Consider the following 18,915-nt stretch of genomic DNA (forward strand, 5'->3'; position numbering starts at 1 on the left):
GGAATTCAATTCACATATTGAATGAGTTGAATTGGATCAAAAGTCAGATTCACACGAGGACTCGCTCAAGTGTGAAAGAAATGCTCGGATTTTGCCGAGGGGGGCTTGCTAAAAATAATAAAAATACGGAGCAAATGAAAAATATGTCTCTCAGGTTTTTGACACGTAAGAGATCTCACGAGGACGCAGAAGAGGAAGGCCGCATGAGAGCGCGACCCTCGGGTTATCCTATTCCTATCCTTTCATCGCAACGCCTACTACTGGTCTTTCTTTGCTCATAGCCATTTTGTTTGCTTCTGTTCTGCCAATTAAAATCCACACTCCCCTCTTCTTCAACGGTTTCTGCTCATTTCCATCTTCCAGCAACAACACAGTTGAGGCTTCAGACTTCCCAATGGCGTTTCCGGTGGTCGACACTGAATATCTCAAAGAGATCGACAAGGCTCGCCGTGATCTTCGCGCCCTCATCGCCAGCAGGAACTGCGCTCCTATCATGCTTCGCTTGGCGTATAACTCTTTCTCTCTCTCTCTCTCTGTGTCCTGTCCTTTTTTATTCTTCCTAAAAATTTTTATACGCTGATTAACCTGAACGGTTTATTCGGATTTAACAATCACCTGAGCTTCATCTGTGATCAACGGAACTGCTGTGGATTATTCAATTCTCGATTGCACTTTTATGGCTTTTCCAGCAGTTCTTAAACATGGACTTTATCCTCTTTATTGTCATATGATCTTCCGATCTTTCTGTTTACTTAATCTGTGTGCTTGTGTAGTTGGCACGATGCAGGAACTTATGATGCCAAGACGAAGACGGGTGGGCCTAATGGCTCCATAAGGAACGAGGAAGAGTATTCACATGGCTCCAACAGTGGCCTCAAGAAGGCTATTGACTTCTGTGGTAAGTTTTACCTTCATACGCGACAGGTTAGAAACACTGGCAGTCGCATATGGACCTTTCTGGTTATAATCTTTGACTGTCGGCACTCTTTCCGGTTTATGGAGCTAATATTTCCGGTTTATGTGTGACACACCTGTCTAAGAAAATAACTGCGAGTATGACTGGTAGATTTACATAGAACTGTAGTTATACATTTACGAATCCAATTCTAAATTTATAGGATCTATTCCAGCATGCTACATCTTGCGATTTTCCCTAAACCTCAATTTTCTAATTAGTTGTCTCATTGTCCGATGTCAGAGGAAGTGAAGGTAAAGCGTCCAAAGATAACATATGCAGACCTATACCAGGTGATCATTATTTTCATTAGGGAAAATCTATGCTGCCTTAAATAATTTATTCGTATGCCTGAAGAATGAACTTATTTTTTATTTGAAGTGTTGAATGGACTTTCCATTTAGTTGATCCGTATATGATTTTACTAGGATTATCAAATCTTTCTCTTGTTGATCTTAGGTCCCATGATTGCTCCTTTCTGTTCAACGTCTGTGATTCCCAAATCTCAACTTGTATCAATGCTGTGCCTGGTCTTGCTTGGTGTTTAGATGCAATTAATCAATCCATTTTCATGTCTGTATTTTCCAGCTTGATCATTAAGTATTATTAGGTACACGGCTCGGTTTGAATATGCAGATTTAATGTGATATATGATGAAATAGCTGAAGTGATGCGAGGTGTCCTTATTCTGTCAGGTTTTTACGAGGGGCAAGCCTATGGTGTACGGGTTTCATGCATCCCTTCCTCTCTTATTAAGTTTGAAAACTCAAAAGCCGTTTTTGCCTCATCAAATTAATTTGATAATGGCTATTCTGTCTTTGTCTAGGGTGTCCAATTAATTTTTCTTGATTTCATTCACCTGGCACCCAGTTATCCCCTGGGCAGAAAGATGAAGAACAAAAGCATAGGGATAAAATAAGTTTCTTCACCCAGGGGTTGGTATACTACCTTGGACTAAATGGTCAAACACACTTCCATGAAGATTGATAGTTGAATTGAAACTTTTTCTTGGTACTTCTTTTTTGTTTGTTTGTTTGTTTTGTTTTTTTTTTTGGGAGGAGTACTGCTGCTTTTAACTTCAAAAATACACATTTTACATCCCCCCACCTCTTCTCTCGTGTCTAAATGATATTGACAGGGGCCTTGACCAGATTACCACCTCGATTATTTATAATTTACTTATAATTATATTCATTGAGCTGGGGCAAGCCAAAAAAGTCCTCAACCTTTTTGGCCTGGCCCAACGTAGACTGCTGGGCCCACCTCGCCCTTCAGTTTATGAGCAGCTTGGCAGGGAGGGTTATTACTTGTTAATTGCATAGATTCTGTGCCTTTTGCAAAGCAAGATTTGCATTCATAAGTAAATAATTGTGCAAGTGCCATATGAGTTATGTCAATATGAAGGAACACAGTTGTTATTTCTTGCTCCTTGTGCTCCCAGCTTGCTGGTGTTGTTGCAGTTGAGGTTACTGGAGGTCCCACTATTGACTTTGTTCCTGGGAGAAGGGTATGTCTATTTATTTAAAATTTTACTTCCTGATAAATAATGGTATCACGTGCTTCTTGTTAATGCATGTGATTGTCTATCTCTGTTGAAGGATTCAAATATATGCCCTAGAGAAGGACGTCTTCCTGATGCTAACCAAGGTGAGTTCAACAATCTGTGTGTTCTCATCCTTTCCCTGTGTTTTCTTCCTAAAGCTAAAAAAAGGTGTTTTGTTTGATATTTGATTTATAGGTCGTTACCTAATTTGATGTGTTTGTATGCTATGTGATTGAATATAAACATGTAAATGCTGTTGGTAGGTGTGCCTCATCTCCGTGATATCTTTTATCGAATGGGCCTATCTGACAAGGATATTGTTGCATTGTCTGGGGGGCACACTCTGGTAAATTACGTTTTTTATTATTATATCCTTGTTTGGCTTTCTATTGTTGTTGGCACCAAAAAAAAAAAAAAATTCTATGGTTATGACCAGACATTCTAAGTTCGTTTGCTCTGGTACTAATAGGGAAGGGCGCATCCTGAGAGATCTGGGTTTGATGGTCCTTGGACAGAGGAACCTCTGAAGTTTGATAACTCATACTTTGTGTAAGATTTGAGTTGCTTGCAAAGTTCACATTTGACCTCTATATGGACATTTGCAGAGCATGAAAAGTATCTCAATTAAACATCCTTGTTGGTATCAGGGAAATGTTAAAAGGAGATTCTGAGGGGCTGCTCAAACTTCCAACAGACAAGGCATTATTAGAGGATCCTGAGTTTCGTCGTTATGTTGAGCTTTATGCAAGGGTAACCATTATTTAAATTTCTTCTTGCAATACTTCTGATGCCGTGGGCAAGCAATTTGTGTTTTTTAAAATAGCACTCTTAAAATTCTACTTATTTTCAACATATTGGCTCAGGCTGATGACTTTCCATAGATTAGTCTTTAGGTCTGATGCAGTTGCGTCCGTTATGAGTTTATTAATAGGAATTCTTTTTCTTTTCTGATAAGCGTTATACTATTGATAGTATGGATTCTTTGCCATCTGTGCCATTTTGACGTCGTAGAAGATGAAACACTATTCTCTTGCGCGCAAATCGAGTGGCAGCACTACTAGATTAATTTTCCTAGTTGATATGCGACCACTTCTGTTAGTTCCTCTCCATTATCTTTCCCATTAGGACTTTTAGTTTTGTGTTTTTTTGCCCCCCTTTGGATGTGTTTTTTGGGCGTACTCTTTCTCATTAGGCGTTAACCGTTGAGGTTCAAGTAAATCTTTTTACCTTTGCCTCCTTCAGGCCGTGCCTTCTTGGTCTTGTTTTCCTCTTCTGGTTTTCCTGTCCTCTTCTGTTATAGAGTTAATCTTCCATACAGATCTGGATAAACCGAGGCAATTAGCACAAAATGTTGCCTATTTGACTAACTAACCTGGAACGTGGATGGGGATTTTGTAGCAAAAGTCAGTTCTGAGAGAGTGCATAACTAGGTTCTTTTTTTTTTCTTTGGTAATTTGTACGCGTTTTCATATATAGGCTCTATTTCTCTGGCAGGACGAGGATGCATTTTTCAGAGACTATGCTGAATCGCATAAGAAGCTTTCAGAGCTAGGGTTCGTGGCAAGTTCAAAGGCAAAAATCAAGGATGGCATAATACTGGCACAAAGCGCTGTTGGAGTTGCTGTCACTGCTGCTGTGGTGATCCTCGGATACTTGTATGAAGTTCGCAAGAGGGCGAAGTAGATTAGCTTTGTCGGTCTGTGTTGGATTCGAAGTACATGTGACCCATGCTACGGGCATTATTGGGTTCGTTCATGTACTTCTATTGCTGCGTACTTGTTCTCATTGCCAACTAGAATAACAGCCATTCCGAGTGTATAAATAGACAAAAAAAGAACGTAGTCTTCAGAAGATTGTATTCACGTTAGTAGCTGGTGAGAGTTAATCAGTACAAAAAAACTTCTTTATGGGATGCCCCCAGATGGACATTGCAAAGAAATTTCTTGCGTAGTGTGAAAATCATACTGTGTAAGGGAAATTATTGATGACCACCATATGCATTTTTATGAATTGTCATTATAAGGACATAAGTGCGGATCCTTGATTCCTTGCGCCCGCAGCTCAAGCATGACCTCCCCTGTAGGGTAAATCAATCAGGAACACATTTTTGTGGATAATATTATGAAGAGCCGAACCCCTTTTGTGAAGTCAGTTAAGTTCCCTTAACGTTATTTTTTCTTTAGATTGATTATTAAGAAGTCATATTAGTCATATTAATATCTTAAAGTCGCATTAGCAGCGTTGAGAGAACCCTCCTGTTCCTAGGGTAGGATTCTAGAGTCAAAATATTACAGCACGTGCAACCAAGCAGTCAGGGAGGATGCACCAGAATAACGATTAGGCCTCAGGTGCTGGCGTGTGCTGAAAATTGTGAAGGCAGATGGAGGGGCTGGACTAAGATGGATGAAGGTTATTCAAATTTAGATTTTGGCTTTGAAAACAGAGCTCTAGCCTACAGTTTGCACTCTTGGGCGTAAGACTTGGTGTTATTTAGATAAAAGATAATAAATTGATATGGAGGTACAAATTACACGGAACGCCGGAGAACGTGCTTATTGATGACAATTGGTCATTCAAATGAAACGAGTCCGCGTGCCTTTAAGATGCATTCTGATCAGTAATAAATTCAAACGGCCTTCATGAGAATGTGACCCATAGGTTGGTGGACGTCATCATGTTCTAATTCAGAAGAAAAAGTATACCTAAATAGAAACGTGTAGCAAGAGGTTGAGATATATCTACCGTTGGTGGCTGTCAATAATGATACCTGATTTTTTTTAGATTTTACGGACCCGAATTTTTTGAGAAAAAATGGAAGGGGTGTGGTGATGTGGTGGAGGAGGAGAGGGGAAAGAGAAGTAGGTAGGGGTTGTTTGGTTGCCAAGTCCCACCCCACGAGCACCTCATCACATGACACGCTCATGCCTCTGCACTCCGTTGAGCCAAATCGTACGCCGATACTTCCCCTCCAGCCTTCGCATTTGCAGATCGCAACTATTCATTCAGTTGGCTTATATAACTTATCACGTTAGTTGTGTACTTAATTTTGGGTGAACAAGATCGTGGTGCACACATGTCATGGTTAGGTATTACTCCTTTTCATTTAGATTTTTTAATTATTCTTGAATTAATGTTTATTTTTTCCCTTAGCATATTGAGCCAATTTATATATAGCACATTTTCAAGCGGCCGGGCTTGCCATATAAAGATTACCAGATCAAAATTATATATGGTTGCTAATTGACAATAATATATCTATGAATGTAATTGATATATCTATATATATATATATATATATATAAGTGACATGATAATTAGTATTTGCTACCTAACAACTCAAAAAGAGGAAGTATTTGGTACATTGTATCTTAATTTGGTAATGGAGGCTGACCAACGGCAGTAATTGCATTGGCAACTCTACTGACGGGGACCGATCGGATGATGCTAATTTCAATGATGGGCCTTCCTGCTTTTATATATATATATATATATATATATGTTTTATCCGCCATTTATTTGATGTTGGTAATTTTAGGAATTATTATACGCACACGTAATTTCATGGCTTATTAATTGGCTGTCCTATAGAAAGAGATATTTACGGCCCAAGAGAGGACTGATAAATATTCACAGCAGGCCTTGGCTGGGTTGGTGCTTTAAATCATGCCATATGTATTTTCTTATGACATGAGAGCCCAGCTAAGGAGAAGGGTAGGGTTAGGATTAGGGAAAGGGTGGTCAAGGGCAGTGAAAAAGGCAGGCGAATATCATTTCTGTTAGTTTTATAGGCTATATTTCTGTTTGAAAGCAACTTATAACCATCCTATTAACTCTGCTCTTACCATCCACTTGGGGAAGGTTAGATTTTGAATATGTGTGTATGTATCAGAGCCAAGAAGGCAATAAGGTGGATGCAGCTATGCTAATACCCCAACCTTTCTCTCGATGCCTTCCCCAAACTTGCACCTCCAAGGTATGAGAGAGAAAGGGAACCAAACTATTATATGCATGCATTTAATTTTCTCGACTTAAATAGAAAATCATTTTGTTCACAAATTAGTTGAACAATAAGAACGTGTTCAAAATGTTTATTCAGGTCGAAAGAAAATCCTCAAAATAAATCTACGCCACAAAGGTTTGGCTATCTGTTCATAGATTTTTTTTTATCATATGTAATATTAGGTGATTAAATTCTTTGGGAAAATTATTACTGCCTCCTCCCTAATATAAGACCCTGTTTGATTTTTATTTTGGTCCTAAATATAAAACCTCAATCCACTTTGTCTCTCATATTTATATATATTTTTTCAAAGTAGCCCTTCTAATAATGATAGTTCTAGTCATACACTTGATTAGTAAGAATATTTTAGGAAAAACAACACCTATTTAGGATAAATAACTAACTCAACTTACTTTTTTAATCTCCTCAAATTAGTCAATTGGTTCTTATAATTAGGACAGGAGGTAGTATTTATATATGATCATATATTAAAAGATTAATATGAGTAAACTCCGAAGCCTTTAGCTGTATACTTCCCTTTAACCCAGTTTCGAGTGCTTCTAGAAACTCTTCCGCCTGTCCCTCGCACGACAATGAAGCAATAGAATAAAGAACCGCAACTACCATTGCCATCTCTGTACTTAGGCACATGAATAGCCCAACTCACTCTCACATTTCTCTCAGGGATGTCCACCACAACTAACTTACTGAAATAACTAATTTTAATATCATTACCGCATCTCTAAGTCATTTATTTTTTTTTAAAATTTGATTTTCCATACTAAGAGGATCCAGACCCCACATGGAACCTGATCCTTTTTTTTTTTTTTTGGTGGTAGGTACTCCATAATCATTCCTGTCCTAACCACTCCGATTACCAATCCTAGAATTCATCATTAGGCTAATCATATCAAAACTATGCGTTGATTATTGTTAAGGACAAAATATGAAACAGCTACTTGAGAAGTTGGACATGACTTCTGTTTCCATGTGTCATTCTGTTGAGTTATATTACAAGACGATTCATGAATAGAAATAGCCCCGGGCGGCATATCAAGGGGGGGAAAAAAGGATAAATCTTGGAATTATTGGGTGGATCAGATTTGGGGGGGAAAGAGAAATTTTTTGTTTTAATAATTTATGGGATAAGAAAAAGGAGGTTAAGGGGGCGGGGTCTTTGTCTAGGCTTGCCCATACTTAAAATACAGCATACTTTACACCTACCTAAAGGTTACCCATAATTAATGCTCTTATAAGCTTATTGAACAATTGATGCTGATATATTGTTTTCATATTGTGTATCGGCCACTCCCTCAATACCTCTCTTTCCTACCATATCTCCCCTCCTTTCTCTGCGTCAAAAGCCTATATATAAGGCTTCCCCCCTTCAAGGGCCGGCCTTTGCGTTGCACATTGCACATATTACATTGCAGAATCCAACATGGGAAGGTCTCCTTGCTGCGAGAAAGCTCACACTAACAAAGGAGCATGGACCAAGGAAGAAGACGATCGTCTCGTTGCTTATATTCGAGCTCACGGCGAGGGCTGCTGGCGCTCTCTCCCCAAAGCCGCCGGCCTCCTCCGTTGTGGCAAGAGCTGCCGTCTCCGCTGGATCAACTACCTCCGTCCCGACCTCAAGCGCGGCAATTTTACTGAACAAGAAGATGAGCTCATCATCAAGCTCCATAGTCTCCTTGGCAATAAGTAAGCCCCAAAATTATCATCCCTTCCAGCTCTTTCTCCCTCTACTACTCCTCTCCTTTTCTTTTAGTGAACTTCCTTCGAATCTGTATATCAATCTCTGAGGCGGTTCACCGGCTAAAAACTCCTTTTTTTTTTGTTGACAAGATCAGCTAATTAACACTTAAAATGTGAACTGAGATGTGAAGTTTTAGGCTGATATATGCCAATGGACTAGCTTGTTGAGATTGCTCTCAGAACAATAGACCAGTTAATCAACATGAATTGGTCCGGGGGGTTTCAATTAACGGGTATGTGAAAAATGTGGGTGTAGGTGGTCGCTGATAGCTGGGAGATTACCGGGAAGAACTGACAACGAGATAAAGAATTACTGGAATACTCATATAAGAAGGAAGCTTCTGAGCAGAGGAATTGACCCCGCGACTCACAGGCCTCTCAACGGGGCTTCTCAGAACCAATCTCTTGCCCCATCTGCTTCTGCTGCTAAACAGCAAGAGTCGGAGATTCTGTTTTCTGATGCGAATTCCAAACGACCCGGCGTCTTAGAAGTATGCCCTGACTTGAACCTTGAGCTAACCATCAGCCTTCCCCACCACCACCATCATCAGCCGCAACCAGATCAGCCACCGCTTAAGAGCAGTAATGGAAGCGGCACGGCTGGCGATGGTTATGATTTCTTGGGATTGAAAAGCAGTGTTTTGGATTGCAGGAGCGGCGTAACCCAAATAGATTGGAGAGCACTCAGAGAATGATTTGTGTGTACCCACCATTTTAAAATCCTCTTCTTTCTCGGATTGTATAATTTGTTAATTACGGATGCATATAGGATATATATAGTATCAAGACATTTTGATCCTCTAATATATCTAAACAATTAGTTTTTTTAACAAAAAAATCATCTTGATATTTATTCATTGGTGTTCTTTTTTTTTTTGGGATTAGTTACCAATGTATGGAGACCGGCAAGTTCTCCGCTATATACACACACATATATATTGGCACTATTTCTGAGGAATCTGCATATATCTCTTTGATTGGTTCTTGCGAGGGCAGTAAGGACAAGAAGAGGGTGGGGCGACCATTTGTTTTGCTGTAATTGATGATGGTGTCAGCATACTTGTAGAGACCTGTGAGGTTAATGTTTTTATGTAAAGAAAAGAAATAAAAAAGGAGAGAAGGATATCAATGGATATTCATGCAAAGGGAATGGATAAGGGGGAGACAGCTTCTTCCATCTTAATAACAATTTACAAACACACAAGAGCGGCCAAAGTGCGTGAATGAACTAACATATATAATTCTTATTAATCCCCTACATGTTATTCTACCAACCTCCACCCATTAAATGATTTTTTTTAGGTTTATGTCCCAACTAACTTCATTACTTTCTTCTCTTTGTTGTTTGTGTGTGTGTGTGTGTGTGTGTAGAAATAACCTAGATTTCTGGTACCATAATCCGCTTGCATTGCTGTTATAATTTTATAATTTGTTTGTTAGTAGGAATTTGTAAATTATGGTATTGTATCATCCTTAAACAACCGTGTTTTTTTTTACCTATAAATATGTAGTACTATGTGAACTTTGCGTTCGGACGAAGATACCGTTCTTTATCTACTACTACTATTACACACACAAGATATCACTCTAACCACAGGTGCTATATAAAAAAGTACTAATCGAATACCTACGCAAATGATAACAACATATTTATTATTTTAATCTACTGGGATATATACATAAACTAATAACTTAGAGCTTGGATCGATTTCTCAACGTAAAGTGGGTTCTTGATTTCCAAAATTATATGCATGACTGCCGATAATAAACTTTGGCCACTAATTTGAATTAAGTAAAGAAATATACAAAGTCTTCCGATGTGGGTCCACTAAACCTATAAAAGATCACAAAAGTTGACGTCCTAAAACCCAGGAGAGCTGATTATAATTAAGCAGAATAATTAAGTTGAGATAATTAAAAAAAATTGATGCATTGAGCCACAAGTCATGTGCATGAGGCGGTGTGTAGTGTGTTGAGAGTCAAGGAAAAGGAAAGAGGAGGGGAGGTGAGTTTGTCGACCTCGATTATATGAAACCCACCAATTAAAAATTGGTATAATCCATCGTTTTCTTCTCTCAATCGTCAGTTTCTCCAAAGTCGCCTTATGGTGCCGTTGATGCAAAGCTTCCAGATTGACAGGAAGCTCATCTTCTTCATGATAGATATTGCTTGAGCGTCTGGAGATGCAAAAGTTCTGGTACAGCGAAATGGATGCTCCGAGTAGATATAGCGTGCATTAAATTTCAAATGATATGCATTGTTTATAACTTATAAATAGTACAACATATAATATATTTTATCATACATATGTAACTATATGGAAGAAATAAAGAGAGAAATGATTCGCTCAGATATATGGTAACACACACAGACATACACATATTGTCGAATTTAAAGATAAGAGAGTTTGAGGGATTCAAGATTTGAAATTGGAATACCACATTCATTTTAAAACTTTAAGAATTTAACTTGGGCATTTTAATATTTAATGACAAAATAAAATATAGGTGAAATATATATATAAATCTTTGACAGACATGAATTAGCCATATTAATTATTTTAGGCACTTGTATTTATCAGCCTATTTGGAGAATAAATGTGATGTTCATCAGAAACGTATTCCCTTGCCTTTATAAATCATTTATAGTAAAATTGATGCTTGCTGAGCTATTCTTTCTCGATATAATCACGTTGCATACCGACTGACAGAAAGAAACTTTTAAAAGGTAACTGATATGAACCAGATTTTATCATGCAGAAGCAGAAGTACTGGCCGTGAGAAGAGGGCAGAGAAGATATAGAAGAAAACGAAAAGGAATATGCCAAGGGGGAAGTAAATCAATGAATTCTATGGATACATATATAGGGTGATGTAAGATTTCAGATTTGGAAGGATAATTCATAAGACTATGGCCCCTCCTACGCATAATGAGGCGCCTCACTTTTCAAACTCCTCCGCACTCTTTTTCCCTTTTTCAATGGTGTTAGGTGGAGACATTAGAAGTTTCCGCCAGCTACATGTTCTCTCTTTACTGGTTACAAGCTCTATAATAGCCTTGCGATTAATTTCCATCTCCTTGCTTATTCACCAACATCACCTTCTTGACTTGTGGTTTCATTTATCTTCATGCCAACCACATCACCAAAGATGACTTTTTTTTTGTTTATACTTGTCCGGTTTTTAATGTAAAACCTAATTGGGAAGTTGATGTTGGTACTATATGTAAGAATTAACTCTATTGATATTATCTCAACAATAATCAAGTAAAAGAAGAAGGAAGAAAATTAAAGAATATGTAACAGGTGTTTTAGAAGAAATATATTATATTAACTAATTTAATTATCACTTTTAATCTATTCAAATTAATTAATTAGGTCTTAGGTTAAAAATCATAAGAGCATATTGATATATCCATGGCCTCTACAAGAGATGGCACATGCGTGCGCTTGCTTGCTTAGAATTATTGTACGCCACATAATACTGATGTAACTAAGCCAAATGCATGAATGGCAACATGCGTGAGACCTTAAATGAGCTAGGGTCCGTTATTTATGGGTACAGATCCTTCAGATACGCATGATTAATTGGTTGTCCAACCTTGGTTTAAGCTCTAGGTACGTAAAACTAGCCAAATTTAGTTTTTGCCGATTATATGATCATTCTCGTGAGTCGTCGATATATGGAAATTTAAAAAAAAAAAAACCACAGGTAAAATTGGCTTCCTTCTGTTTCTAAGGAATGGGATATTATATTGAGATATAGGACAGTGGCATCAGTTATCAGATATAAGTAGGAATCGTATCTATCATTACTCTGCCAGTTGCAGCTGCTTACATTTGCACCTCAGGCTCTACCAATAAGAAAGAAACATCCCAACCCTCTCTCGTTGATTTTAAATGCACAAGAGATGAGAGACCTTTAAACCATGAACATCAATCATAGTTGATCATGAATTTTGACTTTTTCCTTCACAGTTTTTATTGTTCGTAGGAATTTCAGCTGGCTGGTTAACTTGTTAATAATGACGTACATGTGTGTGTGTTTGTGTTTGATAGAGATGGACCGGTATAGTGGGTCTCACCATACCAAATATATAGTGACAATGACAAGATGACCAGAGAAGCAAGAGGATGCGCATGCAGCGCAAGATAGCAGAGATGAATCTGGTAGGATAAATTTGAGGTAGTTTGGTGAGACGTCCGTGAAGAAATGATGAGGATGGAGAAGGAACGGATATATATATGTGTGTGTGTGTGTGATAATGTGTGGCCGATAAGCATGTAAGCCCATATTGTTAGGTGGTGGCTGGTTGGGTGATTTGGCAATCCCATACCATGTAGAGTACTCCTTTCACAATCAAACTCGTCACTTCCCTTATTCCGCCTTTCCCGTAACTGAGCCTCACTCTTTTAAAGTAATAACCTTCTTTTCGTATCTGAGCAATTAATGACGGAGTGAAAAAAAAAAGTGGTAATTAAGCAGTAGCTACTTGAGTCTTTCCCTCGGCACCTACAGAGAGAACTTTCCTCTCAACGGAGATCCGATTGATCTCGGATTAAATATACCTGGTCTGTTCTATTGAGGGTTGATTTTGATTGAGCTTCAAATGATGAGAAAGTTGAGTAATTTTCACTGCTGGGTATTTCAAGCCACCAGCGAAGGACTTGGGTTGTCTGTGTGCGATAACCTGCACCGCATTATGAGTAAAGCGAGGAGGCCGGAGAAGCTGCCGAAATTTTGCCCAACATCCGTTTAGAAAAAGTCCAAGACTTGGAAAATCTAAGCAAGCTTCCAAATATTATCATTCAGCCAAATTGAGGAGCGGGACTTGTAGTGAATGTGGCGTCACGTGGTGCTGGGCCATTGTATCCCACAATATAATTAACTAAAAGGCAAGAGACATACCAACTCCCTCGTCTTGAATTTGATGATGACACTGAAAAGGAAAAGGTTGAATTATTTGGATTTGTTTTGATGGGTTTCTTAAGCCTCACGTCGCCTCTTCCCACATGGAAATCACGGATGACACTGATCTCCAATTGGTTACGGATGATCTGACTTTGCGAAGCCATTAATATTATTAGGTATCCAACAGCTTTGCCACATGCACTCAGCTTCAGAAGCAAGAAAGAAGGCCCAACAACCCTCACTGTTGGTTTGACGAATTTATGAAAGCCTTAGGTCTACCAACCAGATAGCTAATCAAATAACCATATTTGGATTATCTATCTACGTTTCGAGATGTTAACTGCTTTTTGTGCACCTTATCACCCCAAAACCTTTCCTCTGTTTAACCAGATGCTTTGCGTATTCAACTGGACAATCAAATTAGGGTCTCATTCAGCTCCACTCTGAGCCGACTTTTGGAAACATGAAGAAAGAAGATGCAACACAACTTCTGAGCATCCCCGGCTATTCATAATCCATCAGAGAACTTTTAAGTAAACGATATGTGTTGTAATCACTAAGGATGGATTTGAACATGAAGCACAGGGAAATGGATCCAAGCAGTAGATGAACCCATTTGAGTGAATGGCCACGGAAGTCCATACAAAAAGATCGAATTCAACGAAAGACTGGGCATCACGCTAATCAGATAACGGAGCAGAGGGGAGGACGATCAAAGCGACGAGGCCACATGAGAGCGGCGCATTCATTAGCGTCTCTCAACATAGCATCTCTAGAGCAGTTTTCTCAAGTTAACAGCTTCTTCCGAGTCACTGTGACTTGCTGTGTGCTTCAAGCCTGTTGAGAATTTCGCAGACCTCACTCGCTGTACTTGCAAATTTGGAAGCTTTGCCACCCGACCATGAGCCCGCAGAGGCACACGAAGATTTGGAATCAACTCGGCCATCAACAATCAACACCCACACCAGCTCATTTACGAGTTGGGCTGATTTCGACCGAGATGCTATCCAACAATTGGGCTTGGAAACGAATAAGTCGGCTCACTGTCAAGGTTGATGGACCCTAAAGTCTCATTGAATCACTTCCTACCTTGGTTCCTTTCAATTCAGCTGAGTTCTACATGACATCCATTCCATTAGTGTCAAGCTATCTACATTGAAGGTGTTATCTATAGATTTTTCAAAAATATGGGAAATTATGTACAACAAGGCTAAAGGTGAGAGAAATTATTTGTATCATGACCTATATTTGTCATATTATTTGGATTCCCACCGCACATCTCCCCATACGAAATTCTGTCAATTTATTTAATTATTCATTTGATTTAACAACTATATTTTTATTGCTATCGCTTTTGAAAATAAGATCATAACACTTCTTTATGGTATTAATTCTATGAACTTCATGTAATCACTGCGTAAAACTCTGTGGTTGGAGCTTGTAAGTGTAAAGTAGAGACACGGATTCCTATGACAAAATATCAAGAACTCACTGTAAATACAAATCGACACTTCGATGAACCTCAGAAAAGAATACAGCAGCAAATCAATATTGTGGTTTGTGGACAGTCCCTCATCTTCCAGTATTCGTACAAAAGGGAGAAATGAGAGTGTTAATTCTTGTTCTTGGACTTGGCTTCAGATTGGGCAGCAGCTTTGGCGAGAGTGGTAGGCTTGATGACACTCTTTGGGTTAAGGGCCTTCCTTATCTTAAACACCGCCCATGCTGTCCCTATCGCATGCCCTGCCGCGCCCAGCCCTTCATTTGTCACCTTCGCTGCTTCCTCTCCATACCTGCACATTCATTCACATTCGCCCCCCACCATCAAATTAGCCAACCCTTGCAGATATTAATAACTCCACCTTAAACAAACCAAAAGATGCCTCCTTGTCCTACATCATCACATGCACACCAATCCAACAACAAAAGCCTAGGGATACTCTGTTTCTACATCTCAAGACAAAACTAGTTGCAATTCCCAATGTCTCGTCACTCCCTCCTCAACATGAACGGTAAGATTCTAAGCATTGCTACATTACAAGCATATAGTATGTTATAAACAGCGAAAAAATAACACTTACTTGTGTGAAACAAGCCCTGTGGTCACAACTGATGAAGTAGACATGACATTCTTTCCGGCAACCTCAACAGCATCACACACCTTGTCTGCATTTGCACGCACCAAGATCAGCCATCAGTAAAAGACTAAGGCAGGAAAACAGATACCTTAATTTTCTATGCATAACACAATCAGAACAAGTTTGAAGTAGCAGCCACATTTGGCTAACACAAGAAAATTGATTCATCTTTACAGCTTCTCGGATTATGAGTTCATGACTGTTCCATTTCTAGCACAAAACTCTCCCTACTCGTTCTATAGCATCGAGGTGTCTTAAGACACTGAAGATTTTTACCAATTGCTGTAAAGCAACTGTCCGGAAACCCAACCATATGACACTAGCATATAAACTCACTGAAAAAGTCAAAAATTACTGACAACGGAGTATATGGATAAACATTTACATGTCATTCTCAGCTATGTTCAAGGAGATTACCGAACAGTATCTACTTAACTACTAAACATTACCGTAGTTATTTTCTAAAAGGTCGTTAGAGACGGGGAAGGGGAAGAAATAGAATGATTGCTTGCATAACATCAATGCGTTGAATTTTGGAACTTCCCGTGAAGGCAGTGTTAGATTGATCATTCAAGTTTTCAAATCGCTAAGTTAATCTAGTAAATTACAAGTTTGCACATAATAGCCTAACACATCCCGTTGATCCCTACCACAATGCGCACACAGAAATGGAGCTAAAAAAGGTCAAGAGACGAATCACTTACTGAATCCATCCAAGGAAGCAAGGATGATTTCTCCGGGGAGAAGGCTGAAGAACTTCTTGCCCGCTTTTGAGTTCACTACGGAACTTGTGAAGAATCCAGACACCTTGACAACACCTGAGAGCACCCCGACCGTCACTTTCTCCGACATCTTCGTCAACTTCTTGACCCTGTCCCAAGGAAAACGATAAAAAAGGAAAATTTAAATTTTCCGAATCATCAGAAAAAGCAGAAGGATAAAGAGAAATCATAGATAGAACTCCCAACCTTTTCATCCTCTTCATGGCTTCCGGGCTCATCTCCACCTGAGATCCCGACTTCATCCTCTTCTTCAAAAACTCATTCCCCCACTTCAACCTATCCACAGTGATGTCACCGCACCACAAGATTCCCCTGATGACCTGACCCGAGCCGGCGGCAATCCACCTCGCAAAGCTTCCGCTATAATCCTCTACGTTCGGGGCTATAGTTGTCCAATACGCAGCAGAGCTCTCCTCTACTAATTCCTTTTTCTTCTGCGATTTCAATTCTTCCGGCGATGTTTCCTTCGACACAGAGCCATCCAGCCCCTCCCAGCCACGTACACCCTCCACTCTCTCAACGGAAAAACAACTATACCGCTCCAAAACACGATCCAACTCCTTCAACACCCCTTCTTGTCCTTTGGCCGCGATGGTCAATCCGTAATTTAACAAATCAAACTCGTTTCCGGACGCAGCATCGTGCTCGTGTTCAGCCGCCGGAACTCTAAGAGTGAAGAAATAGTGGGATTCATCGAGTTTCACAGCAGCCTCATCTTTAGCCAAGGGCCACTGAATTTGATCTCCAATACGAGCGAGGGCGGCAACTACGTTACCCCCTTGGCTGAGGGTGACAATGGCGAGGTCCCCAGAAGCGAGCTGGACGCTAGAATCCTTTTGGATAAGATGAAGAATAACACCGGGGACTGTGATGAGAACATCTTCAGAGGAGTGAGCTGTGATTTCGTTTTGCGAAGCGGAATCATCTTCGGCGAAGAGGTTTTCAGCCACGCGGTCGACGTCGACCGAGGGGTACAGGGAGGAGGAGGATGAGGAGGGTTTGACGGTGAATGGAGAATCCGCGGCTGGGTTGGTAGAATCAACTTTGGGGTAGAGAGACATGGTGACAGATCGGTTGAATTAAAAGGAAAACAGAAGAGAACGAGGAGAAACCAGCACAGGGGGAAGTAGATTTTCCGGCGAATGGATCGGGTATATAAGATGAGATAGAAAACCGACACGGGCGCGAGGATTAGAGCGTACATGTGGCAAGCAACGCGAGCGACACATGCGTGTGCTCCCCGCGGACGTGTTCCTCTAAGCCTTCCCCGTTAAGGCTACTGAAATTTAATGGGCAAAAGTACAAAAAAACTAGACATTCAATTCAAACCAACAAAAAAATCTGAGTTTGCTTTATCCGCGAGTGATGACCAATGACGACGGAGAACTGTTTGGTTCGGCTTGTTTCGGGTAAAATATCTAGAATAAAATTTATTTTGTCGTCACCTTCTACATTTTCCGTTTCTTAATTTCTTCATTTTGGTTTCATTTATAAAGATTTTCAACATTTTAACCTAGAAATAAATTTTAAATATAATTATTTTATCACATATATTCATAAAAATAGCTTATCTAGAGTTTTCGTAGGGTTCTTTCAATATTATTTTTACACTAGCTGCAATTTCTCACCACATTTTGAAATTATCAGTACATAAGGAAATTTTTTTTTTGGCCAAACACTACATAAGGAAAATTAAAACATGGTCTTTTTGATAATGATAGGTGAATTGATTGCCCAGAGAAATTTGTTAGAATAATAATGTCAACTATAGTTCACCCGATTGTATTTCACGGACGAAACTTGCCGGCAGGCTCGGTCCAATTGAATTGTTTAGGAAAATGGCACAGAGCTAAGTAAATATGAAAAGATGATGGGATGTTTAATTTGAATTAGTTCTTTACGGATAATTTTATGGATATTATAGGATTGTTTACAAGACGAGATAGGATGAGGATAAGCCCGTTCTAATAAACAGGGACACGATGGGACAGAACATCCTATTTCTCTTTTTTTCAAAAAAAAAGAAATTGTAATTTTTATATAAATTTTTTATGTTATAATATTCACTTTTTATTGAAATTCTAAATATAAAAACATTATAAAAAGTATTATATAAAAAATTTAATTATATAATATAAAAAAATATAAAAACAACACTCTAAAAAAAATGGTAAACTGTACAATGGTTTTATAAATTATTTTAATAAAAGAGATTTTGTTAAGATAATACTGCAGTTTAAAGCCATTATAAAAAATCATTATTATTAATAAGTAAATTAAATAATTTAATAATAATTATTAATAAATAAATTTTTTAAAAAATATCTTAAGACAGGACGGGATGACCGTCATATCTCACGTCCTGTCTCATATCAATTTTTTTTTTTTGTTTTGGCTCGTTGCATTCCATCCCGAATTAATCAAGACGAGAATGGGGCTGCGGAAACAAGACAAATTAAACACCCTTACACAATAAGTATATGATACTACTAATTTGGTCTTGACTTTTTTAAGATGATTGAAGGGAGTTATCAATGTTGGTCACGAGAGAAATGTCACGCGAACAAGCGCGGGTGATCATGAGCAACAAGTTTATTAAAAGCACAGCTCCATAGCACGTACGAAGCCGCGTACATATCAAAAAAATGAAAACTCGGTTCATTTTGATACAGGAAGTGAAAAATCTGGAGTGTATATATATTCCCAACAGGAAAGCCATATCTCATCTCAGTATATGGCTACTTATACGAAACCTAGTGCTTGTGTGTTTTTTTTTTTTTTCAATTAGATATACAGAAGGAGAAGCTCCGGACTCACGTGAAAAAGGCC

The 18,915-nt window shown here is 38.9% G+C and overlaps 3 protein-coding genes across 3 annotated transcripts; 2 read left to right on the plus strand and 1 right to left on the minus strand.

Annotated features, from left to right (window-relative positions):
• Window positions 1-264: 264 nt before the first annotated feature.
• Window positions 265-4,549, plus strand: LOC114723632 (L-ascorbate peroxidase 3). Its single transcript, XM_028909833.1, has 9 exons — window positions 265-507; window positions 774-898; window positions 1,199-1,248; window positions 2,397-2,462; window positions 2,554-2,602; window positions 2,762-2,844; window positions 2,968-3,047; window positions 3,146-3,248; window positions 3,993-4,549. The coding sequence occupies exons 1-9, from the start codon at window positions 395-397 to the stop codon at window positions 4,179-4,181; spliced, it is 858 nt and encodes a 285-aa protein (XP_028765666.1). The 5' UTR covers window positions 265-394; the 3' UTR covers window positions 4,182-4,549.
• Window positions 4,550-7,745: 3,196 nt separating this feature from the next.
• On the plus strand, window positions 7,746-9,389 carry LOC114723617 (myb-related protein 308). The gene is made up of 2 exons (XM_028909819.1): window positions 7,746-8,202; window positions 8,513-9,389. Exons 1-2 carry the CDS (start codon window positions 7,940-7,942, stop codon window positions 8,949-8,951), a joined length of 702 nt encoding a protein of 233 aa, XP_028765652.1. The 5' UTR covers window positions 7,746-7,939; the 3' UTR covers window positions 8,952-9,389.
• Window positions 9,390-14,527: 5,138 nt separating this feature from the next.
• On the minus strand, window positions 14,528-17,264 carry LOC114723616 (protein EARLY-RESPONSIVE TO DEHYDRATION 7, chloroplastic). The gene is made up of 4 exons (XM_028909818.1): window positions 16,273-17,264; window positions 16,009-16,175; window positions 15,248-15,332; window positions 14,528-14,959 (listed from the first exon to the last, which is right to left on the minus strand). Exons 1-4 carry the CDS (start codon window positions 17,145-17,147, stop codon window positions 14,779-14,781), a joined length of 1,308 nt encoding a protein of 435 aa, XP_028765651.1. The 5' UTR covers window positions 17,148-17,264; the 3' UTR covers window positions 14,528-14,778.
• Window positions 17,265-18,915: the final 1,651 nt, after the last annotated feature.

The sequence above is a fragment of the Neltuma alba genome, unplaced genomic scaffold (genome assembly GCF_004799145.2).
Source record: "Neltuma alba isolate B1F8T4 unplaced genomic scaffold, ASM479914v2 tig00012148_pilon, whole genome shotgun sequence".
NCBI lineage: Eukaryota > Viridiplantae > Streptophyta > Magnoliopsida > Fabales > Fabaceae > Neltuma > Neltuma alba.

What these genes read in the sequence shown, in the direction of transcription:
- LOC114723616 (XM_028909818.1), bottom strand. Translation starts at nt 17,147, where the DNA reads ATGTCTCTCTACCCCAAAGTTGATTCTACCAACCCAGCCGCGGATTCT. An exon ending in TGCTTCCTTGGATGGATTCA is followed by an intron (nt 15,333 to 16,008) that starts GTAAGTGATTCG and finishes GTGCAAATGCAG; the next exon opens with ACAAGGTGTGTGATGCTGTT. An exon ending in ACAGGGCTTGTTTCACACAA is followed by an intron (nt 14,960 to 15,247) that starts GTAAGTGTTATT and finishes ATGAATGTGCAG; the next exon opens with GTATGGAGAGGAAGCAGCGA.
- LOC114723617 (XM_028909819.1), top strand. Translation starts at nt 7,940, where the DNA reads ATGGGAAGGTCTCCTTGCTGCGAGAAAGCTCACACTAACAAAGGAGCA. An exon ending in CATAGTCTCCTTGGCAATAA is followed by an intron (nt 8,203 to 8,512) that starts GTAAGCCCCAAA and finishes ATGTGGGTGTAG; the next exon opens with GTGGTCGCTGATAGCTGGGA.
- LOC114723632 (XM_028909833.1), top strand. Translation starts at nt 395, where the DNA reads ATGGCGTTTCCGGTGGTCGACACTGAATATCTCAAAGAGATCGACAAG. An exon ending in CATATGCAGACCTATACCAG is followed by an intron (nt 1,249 to 2,396) that starts GTGATCATTATT and finishes TTGTGCTCCCAG; the next exon opens with CTTGCTGGTGTTGTTGCAGT. An exon ending in ATGTTGAGCTTTATGCAAGG is followed by an intron (nt 3,249 to 3,992) that starts GTAACCATTATT and finishes TTTCTCTGGCAG; the next exon opens with GACGAGGATGCATTTTTCAG.